The following is a 17,233-nucleotide window of genomic DNA, read 5'->3' as shown; positions in this document are numbered from 1 at the left end:
TCTTTATTTTTTAAAATGATTTAGATAAAGCAAATCAAATAGATGTTCTTATATTTCTCTTCTTCCTTCTGTATAGTCCATTCCCACTTCACATTTGAATCTAATTACGCCAAACTTTTTGGTCACCTACCAGCTTAATATAGCAAACATTTACTTGATTTTCCATATGAATTGCAAATGAAACCTTTGACTCTTTAGTATCTAGTTATCATGGTTTTGTTGAATCTTACTATTTCATCTTTCAAATCCACAGTGTCCGTCAACAAGAATAACATACTCAGAGTAATTCCACAAGAAATCAAGTGTCTGTTCACATTTGAAATGTTCACTCCTGTCGTGTAACAACAATGTCATATTAGACCAAGTTGCGCTTTCTAAGCCTATTTTCCTTAATAATAAAAATTGAATTGTTTGTAATTCACTATCTAGAACAATAATAAAATCTGTATTATTTATGGAAATTCATCAAATTTTAACTTGTTTGCAAGTCTACCACAACTATCCCCCTTTATTTGGATTTGAGAACGGCAATGTAAGCAAGCTCACACAAATGAAGTTAATTCACTATCTAGAAAAAAATTAACTAAAATATTTCTTTTCATATTTTCTTGGATTCTATCTTATGACAACTAAATTTAAAAATAAATGACTTTACATATATCAATTTATCCTAATGAGAAATTTTTATTACACAAATATTTATATCATGTTTAAGATTACAAATTTCAAAAGTTTTACAGTCGCACAAATATCCTCCCTCCGTACCAATTTATGTGATATAATTTGACCAATTAAGCCCGAAGTTTAAGAAAGAAATAAATACTTTTGAAACCTGTGGTCTAAAACAAGTCATAGATATTTGTGTGGTTCTAAATCATTTCATTAAGAGTAAAATGAGAAGTTTTCAGTTAAATTATTTCTAAATGTAAAAATGCATCATTCTTTTTGGTACAGACTAAAAAAGAAAATATATCACATAAATTGGGACAAAGAGAGTACATCTTTTAAGTCCATAATTTTCAAAGGTAAAAAACTTTCTTAAATTCCCAGCCGTGCCAAACTAGAGTCTTATATATATAGAGTAAAACAGCAAAACTATTTTTTTTTTTTTTTGAGAAATTCCTATATTATCTCTCAAACTTAAATGAAGTTTTGTAAAATCCCGGCAGATGTCAAACTCTAGAAAAGAACTGCCTGAGTTGTCGGATTCCTAAATACGTATTTACTTAAAATTCTGGCAGCGAATTCCAAATTTTCTTTTGCTCACTTTTTTTAGTGTTTACGTGGGATTTGAATGGACACAAATTTTAAGAAAGAAAAAGCAAAATTTTAAAATTATAATTGAAAGCAAATCATATATTCTGCGTGACCATTAATTATCTCATAAAAAAATAATATAATTTTTTTAAAATTAAAACATATTTAAATAAAATAATATATAATTGCTCTGTCTTAATTTATGTGATACTTTTCGCTTTTCGAGATTCAAAATGTATGAACTTTTACCAACATTTTAAGATATATTTTTTCACCAAATTGATATTAGAAAAGTTAAAATTTATAATACTTTTTATGCCGTTTATATAAATTTAATCTTAAAAGATTAAGTTTTTAATCAAATCAACTTTCGAAAAACAAAAAGTAACACGTAAAACATATGATACATGGATTGAGACGTATCATCGAGGATAAGGAAGGCAAAAAGATTTTGCTGTATCCCCAAAATCGAGAATGCACGTTCTCTTGTCTTGCTTTTCTTGTTTCTTTTTGAGTTTAATCATGGCTTATGTTTCCCTTAAACGCGTATTACCATTATGTTTGTTTTTTGCTAAAGGGTGTAGATGATAAAACCGAACATTGAAATGTCATGTGCTTCCCAAATAGACTTGCAAATTGTATACAAAGTTACTAATTAATTTCCTCTTTTAGTCAGTCCTTTTCCGTGAGTACTGTAGCACAAAAAAGGAACTCATACTGGAATATTTTGGTGATCTTCATCATGCAGCATGTTTGCCATTTTGGTTTATGTTGCAAAATATCACCTTTGAGCATCCCTTTTACTTACTCCCTCTGTCCGAATTTATTTGACACTTTTCGTTTTTTGAGAATTGGCTTCTTAATTTTGACCGTGTGTTTGAACATCAAATATCTAAATTTTTTGAAATAAAATTTACATATTTGGAAACTACGTAAAAAGTATTATAAGCCATCATAATTAATAATTTAAAATATTTAAAAGACATATGTAAAAATTACGGTCAAAGAATAATTCGTTTGACTCTCGAAAAGCGAAAAGTGTCAAATAAATTGAGACGGAGGGAGTATTTCTCTTCCAAGTAACAAAAGTGGTCCTTTATGTTTGGAAGTAGATTCAAAATATCTGTTAATTATATATATATATATTAAGTCTTGGTCCTTTAAATTCGTCAAAGGTGAAAACTTTGATTTCTGTCAAACATTTAACAAACTTTGCATGTTACATTTGACGGAAACAATACGTTAAAAAAAATATGGCGGGAGCTCACTTTTGGATGTGTATTTTTGTCTTGTGTGGTTTTTGAGGTATAACTTCTGCTATTTTTAGTCTATGCTTGGTGTTTGGTGTAATTTTTTACTGTGCAATTTCTAGGATTTTATGGTAATTTCCTACTATTTCTGGTTAATCATTTTTGTTAACAGTTTTCCTCAAATCTAACAAATAATGTAAAAAAAATATTAGATGAAAATAAAAAATAATCATTTTTAACAAACTTAAAGAATTAAATCGCTTGGGAATATATTTAAGAGACCACTTTGTTAACATAAGGACCATATGTTTTAATTTTTTGGCGCAGTCTTGAATGATATCCTTTTAGATTTTGCACCTCATAACTAGCGGTATACAAAGTAAACCGACAAACCGCACCAAACCGATAAACCGAGAAAAAAAATTGACTAGTGGTTTGGTTTGACTTGGTTTGGTGTTGAAAAAAAAAACCCGACCATAATTTGTTTGGTTTGGTTTTAGCTAAAAAAAGTCAAACCGAACCAAACCAACCCGACATTACATGTATTCAATTTTTAAAACATAAAAATATTTATTTGTAATGTAATTTATAAATGTTTCTTAAATTTTTTCGTAATTTTTTATCTATTATCATATTATTCAAGCTTGAACTTAAAATTTTGAATGTCAATAAGTTTTATATCCTATGGATGTTAGTAACTCAAATAAAGTCCAAACCAAAACCAACTCAACACTACAACAACACAACAATCCTAGTATAATCCCACCACGTGTAGAATGCAGGAGGGTAGAGTGTACGCGACCTAACCCCCACCTTGAAAAGGTAGGGCGGTACATTTTCGAAAAGACCACTCGGCTCGAGAGAGAAGAGAGGAAGACAAGAGGAAAACAAGACAAAAGGTCGGGGTGGCCAAGCATATCGAAAATAATATGATAACACGAATACCAAAAGCGAGAAAGTCATGGTAGAGCGATCGGAAGAAAGGAGCATTAACTACTATAGATAAATAAAATAATCAAAGTACAACGGCCAACAAATATAAGCGAAGAATCAAATGCATAAACCAAAAGGCAATAAACAAATGAGCAAAAACCGCAACTACTATGGTGAAAGGGTAAGCCACCCAGCCTTTCATCCTAATCCGAGTCCTCCACAACCTCCTATCTAAGGTCATGTCCTCGGTGGTGACCGTGCCATATCCTCTCTAATCACCTCTCCCCAATACTTCTTCGGCCTCCCTTTACCTCTCCTGAAACCATCCATAGCCAACCTCTCACACCTCCGCACTTTGGAGCATCCGTGTCTCTCTTCCTTCTTGCCCAAACCATCTCGGCCTCGCTTCCCCGCATCTTGTCCTCCACCGATGCCACTCCCACCTTGTCTCGGATATCTTCATTCCCTAATTCTATCCCTAGTGTGTCCACACATCCACCGTAGCATCGTGCATTTCCGCGACTTTCATCTTCTGAATGTGACATTTCTTAACTGGCCAACACTCCGCTCCGTACAATAAAGTCGGTCTAACCACCACTTTGTAGAACTTGCCTTTAAGTTTTGGAGGCACTTTCTTATCACACAGCACTCCGGAGGCGAGTCTCCATTTCATCCACCCTGCACCAATACGATGTGAAACATCGTCGTCGATATCCCCATCTCCCTGTATAATAGACCCAAGATACTTGAAACTTCCTTTCTTTTGAATGGCCTGGGTACCAAGCCTCACTTCCTCATCAACCTCACGCGGTACGCCACCGAACTCCGCGCTCCAAGTATTCTGTCTTGGTCTACTCAATTTAAATCCTTTAAACTCCAACGTCTGTCTCCAGCCCTCCAGCTTATCGTTAACTCCGTTGCGAGTCTCGTCAATCAGGACTATGTCATCTGCGAACAACATACACCAAGGCACCTCGCCTTGTATTTGTCGCGTCAATTCATCCATCACCAAGGCGAATAGAAACGGGCTAAGAGCTGATCCCTGATGCAACCCCATCAGAACAGGGAAGTGCTCCGAGTAGAACAGGGAAGTGCTCCGAGTCTCCTCCTACCGTCCTTACCCTGGTCTTAGCTCCATCATACATGTCCTTTATCGCTCTAATGTACACCACAGGTACACCTTTAGCCTCCAAGCATCTCCATAGGACATCTCTTGGCACTTTGTCGTGGCCTTTTTCTAGGTCAATGAATACCATGTGCAAGTCCCTCTTTCCGCTCCCTGTCTGCTCCACCAATCTCCTTACAATATGGATAGCTTCGTGGTCGAGCGCCCGTGAATCCAAAGCGGTTCTGCGAAATAGACACACCTCTCCTCACCCCTCATTTCCACCACCCTTTCCCACACTTTCATAGTGTGACTTAGCGACCTGATACCTCTATAGTTGTTGCGGCTTTGAATGTCTCCCTTGTTTTTGTACACGGGAATCATTGTACTCCATCACCATTCTTAAAGCATCTTTTGTCTTGAAAATGACATTAAACAATCCGATCGGCCCACTCCAAGCCTACCCTGCCTGCATTCTTCCAAAATTCTCCAGGAATCTCGTCAGGTCCGGTCGCTCTTCCCCTGCGCATCCTACGAACAGCTCCCTTAACCTCCTCAACCTTTATACTCCTACAATAACTAACGCGATGCCTATCAGAGTGCTCCAAGTCTCCCAATACAATGTCTCTGTCCGCTCCTTCGTTCAAGAGTTCATGAAAGTATGACTGCCATCTCTGTCTAATGCGGGCTTCCTGTACCAACACTTGGTCATCCTGGAAGTCATGACACACTTCACTTGATCCAAGTCGCGTGCCTTCCTCTCTCGCGAGCTTGGGCAGCTTCTTATCCCCACCGTCCTCCTCTAGTTCGCATAAAGGCGTTCAAAGGCAGCCGTTTTAGCCGCCGAAATCGCCAACTTCGCCTCCTTTCTCGCCATCTTATACTTTTCCCCGTTCGTCCGCTTGTCTTCATCATCCTTGCTATCTACCACCTTCATATATGCCTTCTTTGCTTCTACCTTCCTCGGACTTCTACTATTCCACCACCAATCCCTCGGTGCCCGCCACGGCGGCCTCGTGAGACCCCTAATACCTCTCTCGCTTCTTCCCGAATGCGGTGGCCGTCTATCCCACATCGCTCGCATCCCCCCCTACTATCCCACGCTCCCATAGCCATCAACTTCTCCCCCATCTAGTGGCACTAGACGGAGTCAAACTCCCCCGCCTAATCCTCGGTCGGTCATCCACAACCTTCTTTTTCTTCTTCCTTCTTATCTCCAATCCATCACCAATAGCTTATGTTGGGTCGTAAGATTCTCACTCGGTATGACCTTGCGGTCTTACAGAGGCCTTTATCATCTTTTCTAAGAAGCAAGAAGTCTATTGCGTCGCGACCGGCATCGAGCTACGAAAGGTTGCCAAGTGCTCCTCTTTCTTCGGAAAACACGAGTTGGCTACCACCAATCCACAAGCTTTTGCGAAATCCGGGGAGTGAGACTCTCCACCATTCCCGTCCCCCGAAGCCAAATCCTCCACGTAGCTCGTCGTAACCCTCGAAAACGGACCTAATGTGCCCATCGAAATCTTCTCCATGAATAACTTCTCTCAGGGCGGTATACTTACCACCACTTCGTCCAAGTCCTCCCAAAAGCGCCTTTTTACCTCCTCGTCCAAACCTACTTATGGCGCGTAGGCACTAATAATGTTCAAGGTGAACCCTCCAACGACTAACTTAATCGCCATCATCTCCGTCGTCGATCCTCCTAACCTCTACCACCCGATCTCTAAGCTCACTATCTACTAAGATCCCTACCCCATTCCTGTATACCTCGACTTGCTCCGAGAACCAAAGCTTGTGCCCGTCCACATCCTTAGCTTTAGGTCCTACCCATTTAGTCTCTTGGACATAAGCTATATTAATCCTCCTTTTAAGAATCTTAACTAACTCTATGGACTTTCCCGATAAAGTCCCAATATTCCAAGACCCTGCTCTCAATCTAGAAGCTCCCTCAACCCCCTTAGCCCCCCCCCCCCCAACCCTAGTCCCCGATCCCAACCGAGAACATGACCCTAGTCTACCATTCCTCGCCAAAGCCAGTAAAGAAAATATACGCTAGTGAAAGGTTAATCTAAGACAAACGAAGGGTCAATAATGTAGCACAAGTTAGTAATAGTCTATAAGTTTTAGAAATAGGTATTCAATTAGGCGGAGCGGTGCAAAAATTTATAAGGCTAAACGACAGAAATGGGCTATTGGGTACCAACTCCAAGTAAGTAAAACACATTCACCACCGAGAATCTCCGTTTGCCGCGAAAATATCGTTGTCTCTGAAAATATGCTCATTCCCTTCGGCAGAATCATTTCACCGATCAATCATCCTTGTTCACCGACCGAACCGCCGGAAAACTCGATTACCCGTGCAGAAACCGCCCGGAAACCTACTGGCAGGGTTTCGATCATGCAGGTAAGAGAAAGGAAAGAGAAAAAAAAAAACAAGAAAGGAAGAAGGAGAGAAAAGAGAGAATAAAAGAGAGAGAGAGAGAGAGAGAGATCTGGCCGGCCGGAACCAGTGGTGGTGGTCGCCGGTCGCCGGTTGGGGTGGCTTGGTTGGGGGGTGGGTGGGGTGGGGGTTGGGAGGGGGGGAGGAGCTAACTTACCGTTGTATATGAGAGGAGAGAGAAGATGAGCGGAGAGAGAGAATCTGCACCTTACAGAATCTCACAATTGAAAATTATGAATCCCAAAAACCAACTCAACACTAATGCTAACAAAAGAAATTCAATTTACCATAAAGAATGACAATAATGTTGGATATCTATTCTTTAATTTTGCATAATTGGTTTAGAGAGTGAAAATACATAACTTAAGTTTTTTTTTCTTTGTCATGTAACTAATACTTGTTAGCCGTACTTATTTTAGCATGACTTAATATTTTTAGATTATGGTCATTTTCTTTATGGCTTATTAATTAGCAATATTTATTATAACCGATTTTATTATCTTTTGTTGAATATTTTAATACAATGTCATCACTCTTCTCACATTTTGTGTTATTTTCTTAAGAAACACCTTAATTATATAGTTGTATCATACTAGGACTAAAGAAATATTTGAATTAAAAGTGCATATGTTTTGTATCAAGATTATTCCGAAAAAAGAAAAAAAAAAACCCCGAAAAACCCGAGCAAACCGAATAACCCGAGAAAACCCGAGGTTGAAAAACCTTAATTTATTAGTTTGGTTTGGTGTATAAATTTTAAAAACCCGACGCAATTGGTTTGGTTTGGTATTTAAAAAATTCATACCAACCCGGTCCATGTACACTCCTACTCATAACATTGCCACGATGTAAAACCGACACGAGTTAATGGTAAATTGACTATCTGCCGTGCATACTCCAAAATATAATTAAGTTGAATTTCACAAACACAAAACATCCGATCACACTCCATGCATATGTGCGTAGACGACTACTCCGGCCGTCATTTTTGTGGAACCAAAAAAACAATAATAAGAACCATGATGCAAGTCCATAATTTGAAGTAGTAAATTCAGAATATGGTCATCTAGTATATGAAGTATATATATAGCCCGTTTGGATTGGCTTATAAGTTGCTTATAAAATTTGTTTGATTTTTTGAGTGTTTGGTTTGGAACATTAAAGTCATTTTGTCTTAAAATAAGCTCAAAAAAATAATTGGGCCCATTTGATTAAACCATTGTTTCTCTAAAAGCGAACTTATAAGTGAAAAGCAATTTATAAGCCAAAAAAATAAGTTAAATTACCCCAACTTATTTTTTTGAACATAAAAAACTATAAACGAACTTATAGGCATAAGCCCATCCAAACAGGCTCATATTAAATTATTTTGTATACATATACATAACTCAAGCAGAAAGTAATAATTTATCCGTATTCGTGGAATCCGTTTAAAGTTTGCGTATGATGAGAATAAATATTGGTAGCAGAAATAGTTGATTAATGGCTTAATTGTAGAAACGCGTTGTTTGGTTTTTTCATCATTTCTTGAACGTTTTCTTCCTTTTAGTTTAATTTGTCTCTTCTATCAGTCAACATTCTTTTACTTTGTACTTTTAGGTTTTGACACTTAAAAAAGTGTGTGGATGATCGTTCATTACAGTGTTACATAATCAAAATGACACAATGACTATCGTGCAATCACATAGTAAAAAAATTCTGCTTTACGTTTCTCTAAGAAAAAGAAAAAAAATAACTGGGACAATCTTTTCTGTATTTTTTTTTTTTTTTAAAGTTTATATATAAATCATGTATCCTCTATTCTGGAATTAAAAATCAAGAAGTAGCTTTTAATTAAGAATGTAACCCGTGGCAAATAACAAAGCGGTTTTTAAAAAAAAATAAAAAAAAATAGCATTCAAGTATGTTTTGAGACACGTCGAAAATAATAAATTGAATATTCTGAAAAGAAATATGTGCTATTAGAAACATAAAATGAAATCAAACAAAAAGATATATTTTCCGCATTTTGTTTGATTACTAATGTCAATTTCCACTTGTAATGCATATTGGGTCATTTGCACCTTTGTCCCAATTTTGTGCTGGTCTTAATTTTGCCCTTCAAATGGGCTGGTCTTTAATTATTGCGTTTCAAAATCAAATACGCATTGTAATATCCATAAGTTATCTTGCGGGGTGTCCTTAAAGAATTTATGTCATATACGCATAAGTCCGATTTTAAAAGGAAAAAATAAAGGGGAAAGAACGTCACTGTCCCTGAAAAACAAAATAATTACCCACCCTTAACCCTTTTACTTTCATGCCCTCAAACTATTTACTTAAAATGCTCCCAAAATTATGACACCAACAGGGTATCACCCTGTCTCTTATGTACCATAGTGGTATCACAGATGACTTTTTTCATTTATTCAAAAACACTCATCAACTCTCAATGAAACCCATATGGTATATATAATATACTAACATAGTATCATTGAGGATCATGTTCATTTATTCAAAAAAACACACAATCCTCAAAAAAAGAACCTCTATTGTGTTTTATATATATATATATATATATATATATATATACGAGATGGTATCATAGAGGATTGCTTCAAATCTTTCAACAAGGCACTCCTCAGTCTTTCATGATACCATCATAATATATACCACATACTGAGATGGTATCATGGAAGACTGTTTCAGTCCTTCAATGAGACACTCTCTTAGTCCTCTATAATACATCATGATATATAAATACACTGCGATGGTATCATGGAGGAAGAGTTTTGGGTGAGGGGGTACTCGGGTAAATACTTTCGGCCGGTTGGATTTTAGGCGAAATTAGTTTAGGAGAGGGTAAATATTTTGCATTTTAGGGGTGTTTTATGTGGTTTTCCCAAAATTAAAGACCAGCCCATTTGAAGGGCAAAAATTAAAGACCAGTCCATTTGAAGGCCAAACCGTGCAATTACTTTAGGGTCATCTGCACAAATGCTCTTATTCGGGGGTGGTCTTTAATTTTTGCCCCTCAAATTGCTGGTCCTTCGTTTTTGCCCTTCGGCACTTTAAGTGACCGAAAATACTCCTAAGATTTTGGATTCGAACCCCAGCAGAATATAAAAAAAAAAAATCGCAAGACAGAATTTCATAGCAAATTATGCCTATTCAGGCAAAAATTAGGTCTTAAGGCGCAACTTCTGTAGAAAAAAAAACCGTAAGGCAAGTTATGCCTTAAGGCATAGGTTTTATATAGAAGTTATGCCTTAAGTCATAGTTTCTATAAAGAAGTTATGCCTTAAAGGCATAACTTTCCCCCTTGTCAAGCATAACTTTTGCCTTAGGCATAACTTACCCCTTGTCTGGCATAACTTAGAACTACAGAAGTTATGCCTTATAAGGCCTAACTTGGAACTACAGAAGTTATGCCTTATAAGGCCTAACTTGGAACTACAGAAGTTATGCCTTATAAGGCCTAACTTGAAACTACAACATAACTAAGTTAGGCCTTATATAAGGCCTAACTTTCACGAAACCTTGCCTTGCGAGTATTTTCAGTCACTTTTTTAGGCGAAGGAAAAAAATTAAAGACCAGCACGTTTGAGGGACAATCCACGCAAAAAAAAAAAAAAAAAAAAAATTACTTCATGCATATTGGCATGATTCACTTTGGGCCCTTTGTTGGTCCAGTCCATTACTTTTTGCTTAGTTTCGCATACGTTACGTTTCACCATGAGGCCCATTTTGTTTGGTAGCATCATAAAAATGTACTCCCTCCGTCTCAATTCAAGTGTCTTAATTTGACCTGGCACTAAGTTTAAGAAATAAAATGATACTTTTGAATCTTGTGGACTTTTGAATTTTGAGAAAAGGGTCAAAAATACCCCTCTACTTTGGGGAAAGGGCTAAAAATATCATCCGTTATAAATTCGGGTCAAAATACCCCTCCCGTCATTAAAGTTTTCAAATATACCCCTGTCTTAACGGAATTTCCCAAAATAACCCGATTTTATTTTTAAACCCGCTCCATTTAAACCCGACCCAACTAAATAAAAAATCCATGTAGGTTACCCGCTCCTTTGTCTAGTGGCTCCAGATGTAGGACTCCGGAACAAGTTGGTTGCATATGGGTTTTTTATGTAGTTGGGTCGGGTTTAAAAATGAAATCGGGCTATTTTGGTAAATTCCGTTAAGACAGGGTATATTTGAAAACTTTAATGACGAGAGGGGTATTTTTGACCCAAATTTGTAACGGAGGATATTTTTAGCCCTTTTCCGAAAGTAGAGGGGCATTTTTTCCCCCTTTTTCCCTTTGAATATTTAACTTACTAAATATAGAAAGAGGCGCTCTTTTTGGGACATACTAAAAAGAAAAGTAAGACACTTAAATTGGGACCGAGGGAGTGTTTTATTTAGATAGCTCATAGCTACATGGTTTCTTTTTGTGAGATAAAAAAATGGACCCACATCTTATAATTTTGGGTCCACAAATTTTAGGTGCCTCACAAAATGGAGCCTCACACAACTAATGTCAGTTGTGTATAATACATATTAAAAAATTTCGATATTGAGGATGATCAAAGGGTAAATTTCATAGATGATCACATAACAATGAACCAAAAAGTATAAAGATAGAATGAATAAATTTCAATGTTCTAAATAGTAATAAAAATGAGTATAGTCAATGAGAATGGGCACTGTAAGGTTAATTCCCATTGTTCTATGTCAAGTGACAACATTTTTCATCAAGTTGCACCAAACTGAGGCGACCAATTTAGAGTAGCTACACGGCTACACCACAGTCATTGACAACTACATAACGACCATCAGACGAGAAGAAAAACGAGACACAACGTAGAGCTAAACAAAGAAGAAAATAGCTCTACTAACATGTCCCTTCTGGATTAAGTCAATACACAAAAAACCTGGCCTTTTAGATTATAACAAAGTAACAGAATACAGTAATAATCTCATCTGAGCATAACATGGTCCACTAGGAAACTGAATATGACAGTATTAACGCAAAATACTGCTACAACTCTTTGGACACAGTTTAAATCTGCATCTGTTATACATAATTGAACTTGATTAAGCTTTTACAGTACCGAGTTGAATCAACAACTAAGCTTTTCTATAATATAGTAACTGTATTGAGTTAGGTCAACTCTTTAATGCTTGTTTCAACAGAATTAGATTATAAGAAATATTGAGATTATAAAATAATGTGTTTATTATTGATTTATTAAAAAATGTGTTTATATACATACACCTTAGGTCCTTTGTTTTATTGCGCTAGATTTGCCCTTTGAAGTGGTCATTAAATTGCTATTAAGCTACATCATTTGGTTCTGTATACAAACTTCAGCAAAATAACTTTTCGTTGGTTCACCGTATATTTTTCAGGATCTCAACATTTATTACACAAGAAAAGCCTAGAAATCTTGCATGACTGACAACAATTCCCTCACTCCCTCTATATAAACCACAGACCTTGCACATCACTCACCAGTAAAACTGATTAAAGAAAAGTTAGAAAACTGCTCTTTGTATCGAGTTAAAAATGGGAAATAGGACATTGCTACTACTAGTGCTGGTACTTTTTTCTGCATTAGTGACCTCCGTCAGTGGCCATGAATATGAAGGAAGGAGAGAGAGAGAAGAGGAAGAAAGTGAGCAAAAGACACAAGGAGAAAAATGGTTCTTACTGCGCCACTTACATGATGTTGTGAAAACTGATGCTGGGTCTTTGAGATTGGTGAAGGGCGGTTATCGAAGGGGTTCATTTTTACATAGTCCAATGCATATTGGTTTCGTCTCCATGGAACCTAATAGCCTCTTCATCCCTCAGTACCTTGATTCCGATCTTGTCCTCTTTGTTCACCGAGGTAATTAAACTTCATTTTGTATCTCTGTCACTAAATCTTTTTAAAAGTTTAACTTCTTGCACACTAACATTGCATAAAAAAGTTTACATGATTAAGTCTTCTTAATGATGTGATAGATAGTCCTTCAGAAAATGTTCGATTAATAACATGGGAGTGTAGAATTTAAATTATAAACCAGAATTTTCATTTTGTATGAATTGAATAAAGGGGAAGCAAGAGTTGGACACATCTACAAGGATGAATTAGCAGAAAGGAGTTTGAAGCATGGAGATGTTTACACAATTCCTGCTGGATCAGCTTTCTATTTGGAGAATACAGTTAAAAATCAGAGACTTCACATTATTTGCAGTATTGATATTACCTCAGAATCCATGGGATCACATGTTTTCCAGGTATCGTAAGCAAATTTCCCAAAAATTGGTCTTTAATCCATCTCTTGTCTTAGGTTCATTGTCCTTATTTTCTTCCCAAGTAACTCATAATATATATATTGTAGTCTTTCTTCATTGGTGGTGGAATCTATCCTACATCTGTTCTTGCTGGATTCGATCATACTACATTATCAACTGCTCTTAATGTAAGTGTTCAGATGAATTTACCATTTCTTAGTACATTTATCAATGAAAAAGGAACTGAGTCAAGATTATGTAAAATGATAGGTCTCAATGGCAGAATTAAGCACGTTTTTGACCAGACAATCTTCTGGGCCAATCGTGCATTTATCTGGTTCTCATTACACAAACATTTGGTCCAAATTCTTGGACCTAGAACCCCATCGAAGACTAGCTCACTTGAAAAGGATTGTGAATCTTGAGGAAGAAGCTAGCCCAAAAGAGGAGGAATCAACATGGTCATTGAGGAAACTCTTGTTTACTTTATTAAACACAGAAGACATTGTCAAGAGAGTGAATCATAAAGCTCCATCAGCATACAATCTCTACAACAGGAAGCCCGATTTCAAGAATGACTATGGATGGAGCAAGAAGTTGGATGAGTCTGATTATTCTCCTCTTCGGCAATCTGGCAATGGCGTTTATCTTGTCAATCTATCTCCGGTAATGATCATTTGCATGCGTTGACTCAAATCTAGCGTGAAAGCAATATTAGTTAACATGGTCCATGTATATATATTGTAACTTGTATGTTTCTTTTTTCGCTTACATGTTTTATCTGTGTCTCTTGGTTAATTTAGGGATCCCTGGTGGCACCTCATGTGAATCCAACTGCAATAGAGTATGGAATAGTGTTGAAAGGGACTGGTAGGATCCAAATTGTGTATCCAAATGGAACTTTAGCCATGAACGCTAGAGTACGAGAAGGGGACGTTTTTTGGGTGCCCCGGTACTTCCCTTTCTGCCAAATTGCTTCAACAAATGGCCCATTTGAGTTCTTCGGATTCACTACATCAGCAAGGAGGAATCATCAACAGTTCTTGGTGGGTAAGAACTCATTGATGCAGAGCTTGCGAGGGCCAGAATTTGCTGCTGCATTTGGAATTGGTGAGAAAAGGCTTAAGAGGATTGCCAATGCGCAACGTGAGCAAGTCATCTTGCCTTCATCATCAGCTGCTCCTGGTGACAAGGCAACTCATGAGTTATGGAAGTAGTACGTAGTTGGTCTAGTTGAGTTATGGCATGAAAGTCCCATGCCAGTTTTGGAACTTTGTTTCTTTTTTCTTTTCTGTTTTCTTTCATGCAATCTGATTTTGTTTTCTTGGTAGTCTTGCTGCACACAAGACGCATTGCCATTTTGAGTTGTGAATAAGACGGATTGGTTTTTTGACATGATTCTCATCGTAGTTTGAACTACATTGCTATTATTAAGAAAATTTGAAATTTCAGCTATACCTGTGGTGGTATTTGTTGGGTGACTAAAACTATTTGAGAACATAAGATGTGGCCAAACAAAAGCGACTAGCTCCTAATAAAATTGACGAACTTCAGTTTCAGGTGCATGATCAGTTTCTTGGCAACTCACAGATATAAACTTTATAATGGACAACTTATACAATGACCATCAGACAAGAAAAATGTGATGCTAGGTAGAGCTAAACAAAGAAGAAAAATAGCTCTACTTAACATGTCCTGGATAAGTCAATACAAAAAAGACAGTTATAGTTCCATCTGAGCTCCACCAGGAAACTGTAACATGACAGTATGAACACAAATATTGCTCAGAGAAACTCTTTGGACATAAAGTTTAAGTCAGCATTCTGTTATACAGAGAAAAGGAATAGTGCAATCACATTCAATACATCCAGCTGAATTTTCTGCTCGTATGTTAAAGAGAAGAAGAAACCAAAACTTAATAGTCAAACCGTAGAACATAACTTCCATGTGAGCAATGGTTGAGCCAGAATTTTCACTAAAAGGATCCAAAATATAAGGAAGTAGACACACAAAGAAGCAGGGCGATGTAACATCATATATACATAAAATAATTTTGACCTTATCTACACAATGTAATTCTTCGACGAACCCTCTTGCACAGGGCCTGCCCCTGCCCGTGAGTAGCCTTAATATGCTCTGCTGATACTTAATCATAATTCATAATACAGGGCTCCAATTACTAATCCAACTGGTCAGCGTCTCCACATTTTTGGTAATATCTTCCAGAGAATCGCTTCTTAGTATGACCACAATATCCTCTGGATAGTTCTCTTTTGCCTCCTCCAGCAAAACTTGAAAGGTTGCACGTTCAGTATTATTAGCAAGCTTTTGATCAGTGTAACCTCTGGGACAGTCAAAACAGTCGAGACATATTCAATAGGCCGATACCAGAGATGCACACAAACGAAAAAGGTAAGGATCAATTGATAGAGTACCTCTTAGTGAACCGATCATACAAGACTGAATTGTCAGTTTGAAGCACCACCACACAATCAAACCAACGTTCAGGAAAGAAGTCACAGCTCTGATGATCAACTATGTTTCCGCCTTCTTCTATCAAGTTTTCAAGCTCATCACATACCTGGATAAGCAACATCATGCAAGTTAACAACACATTTCCTTAATCTTCAAAGGGAACTAATTTCCCCAGTCGAGGCCTGGAAATAAAAAAATATCGTATGCGAAAACTTCAGCCTGCAACAATAGAATGAGAAAGTTTTCTCCCCGGCCTTCTTTTCCATTACATCAAGGAATCTTATTCTTAAAATAAATACCGTGATAGCATAAAAGCACAGGAAGTGCAGGGTAGAGAAACAAAACAACCACTATAACTCAATTTCATCACTTGATTTAAATTTAGCACTATATATAATCCTTAATTATAAACTTTTCAGCTTTTAAGAGTACAAATCAATTAATCAATCAACTATACCTCAATCTCAAATTAGCTGCGGTTGGCACTCTATCCATTCGTTTCAACACGGGTCCAATTTTATACATTAAATATGTTGTACTTTGAAAATACAACTTCAAGAAAGTTCAAATTAATACTACCGTCTAATTCTTAAATCTAACTTATTGAATGTTTACCATCAAGCTTTGACTGTTTGTGTTAAAAAAATATTCGACTTCCGCTATAATCTTAATCGGTTTTACCCTCAGAGTATCCATATAAACACATAGAGGATAACAAATAAGCACAATCAATCAGAGCATATTCAGGCAGTAGAGAAGTCAAAATGTTACCCCCTCCGTCCCAATTTACGTGGCACCATTCGGATTTCGAAATTCAACTAAAGTCTTTCCTTAACTGTAATTTTTTTTTATATACCAGTTAGATATTTTGAATTGTTAATTATTGCGACTTATAGTACTTTTTACATAGTTTCCAGTTATGTAAATTTCATTTAAAAAAAAAAATTAAAGATTCCATGCCGGAATTCTCGGTCAAAATAAAACTGTTTGACTCTCGAAATTCAAATTGTGCCAGCTAAATTTGGCCAAAGGGAGTAACAGATAGTACGATTTTATTTTAGTACTAATAGTATTCAAAAAAAAAAGATTGAGAAAAACTAGGTTAAGAAATCTACCAAAAATTTGGGAGAAGGGCCATGTTTAAGACTTACAAGGTCTTGGTTGATATAGTAGCAATCGAAAGTGTCATCCCAGCCGTTGATCAAGTTTTTCTCATTAGCAAATTCGCCGACGTTGATGTGGCGGAGCTCCGTCACCTCCGCCAGGGCATCCGCCGTAGTTGTCTTCCCTGTGCCCGGAATTCCGGTGATAAGTATATTAGGTTTCTTCCTGCAGCTGCTAGTTTGCGCCATAACCGTTTACTGTACGTATAGCAAAACCAAATTGAATGGAGTCCAATTGAGCTTTTACAATACCGAGTTGAATCAACCCCTAACCATATAGAAATTGAGAAGAGCTAGGTCAACTCTGTAACGATTGTTTCAACAAATTAAATTATTAAGAGAAAATAAGATAAA

At 36.8% G+C, this 17,233-nt stretch overlaps 2 protein-coding genes across 2 annotated transcripts; one reads left to right on the top strand and one right to left on the bottom strand.

Annotated features, from left to right (window-relative positions):
• The first annotated feature begins 12,463 nt into the window (after positions 1-12,463).
• LOC132052796 (vicilin-like seed storage protein At2g28490) lies at positions 12,464-14,686 on the top strand. Its single transcript, XM_059444480.1, has 5 exons — positions 12,464-12,852; positions 13,060-13,244; positions 13,349-13,429; positions 13,512-13,907; positions 14,045-14,686. The coding sequence occupies exons 1-5, from the start codon at positions 12,528-12,530 to the stop codon at positions 14,456-14,458; spliced, it is 1,401 nt and encodes a 466-aa protein (XP_059300463.1). The 5' UTR covers positions 12,464-12,527; the 3' UTR covers positions 14,459-14,686.
• Positions 14,687-15,132: 446 nt separating this feature from the next.
• On the bottom strand, positions 15,133-17,092 carry LOC132052797 (adenylate kinase isoenzyme 6 homolog). The gene is made up of 3 exons (XM_059444481.1): positions 16,868-17,092; positions 15,677-15,822; positions 15,133-15,585 (listed from the first exon to the last, which is right to left on the bottom strand). The coding sequence occupies exons 1-3, from the start codon at positions 17,066-17,068 to the stop codon at positions 15,399-15,401; spliced, it is 534 nt and encodes a 177-aa protein (XP_059300464.1). The 5' UTR covers positions 17,069-17,092; the 3' UTR covers positions 15,133-15,398.
• Positions 17,093-17,233: the final 141 nt, after the last annotated feature.

This window comes from Lycium ferocissimum, chromosome 4 (assembly GCF_029784015.1).
Source record: "Lycium ferocissimum isolate CSIRO_LF1 chromosome 4, AGI_CSIRO_Lferr_CH_V1, whole genome shotgun sequence".
NCBI classification, from domain to species: Eukaryota; Viridiplantae; Streptophyta; class Magnoliopsida; order Solanales; family Solanaceae; genus Lycium; species Lycium ferocissimum.
This window is presented reverse-complemented; position numbering and strand designations above follow the sequence as displayed.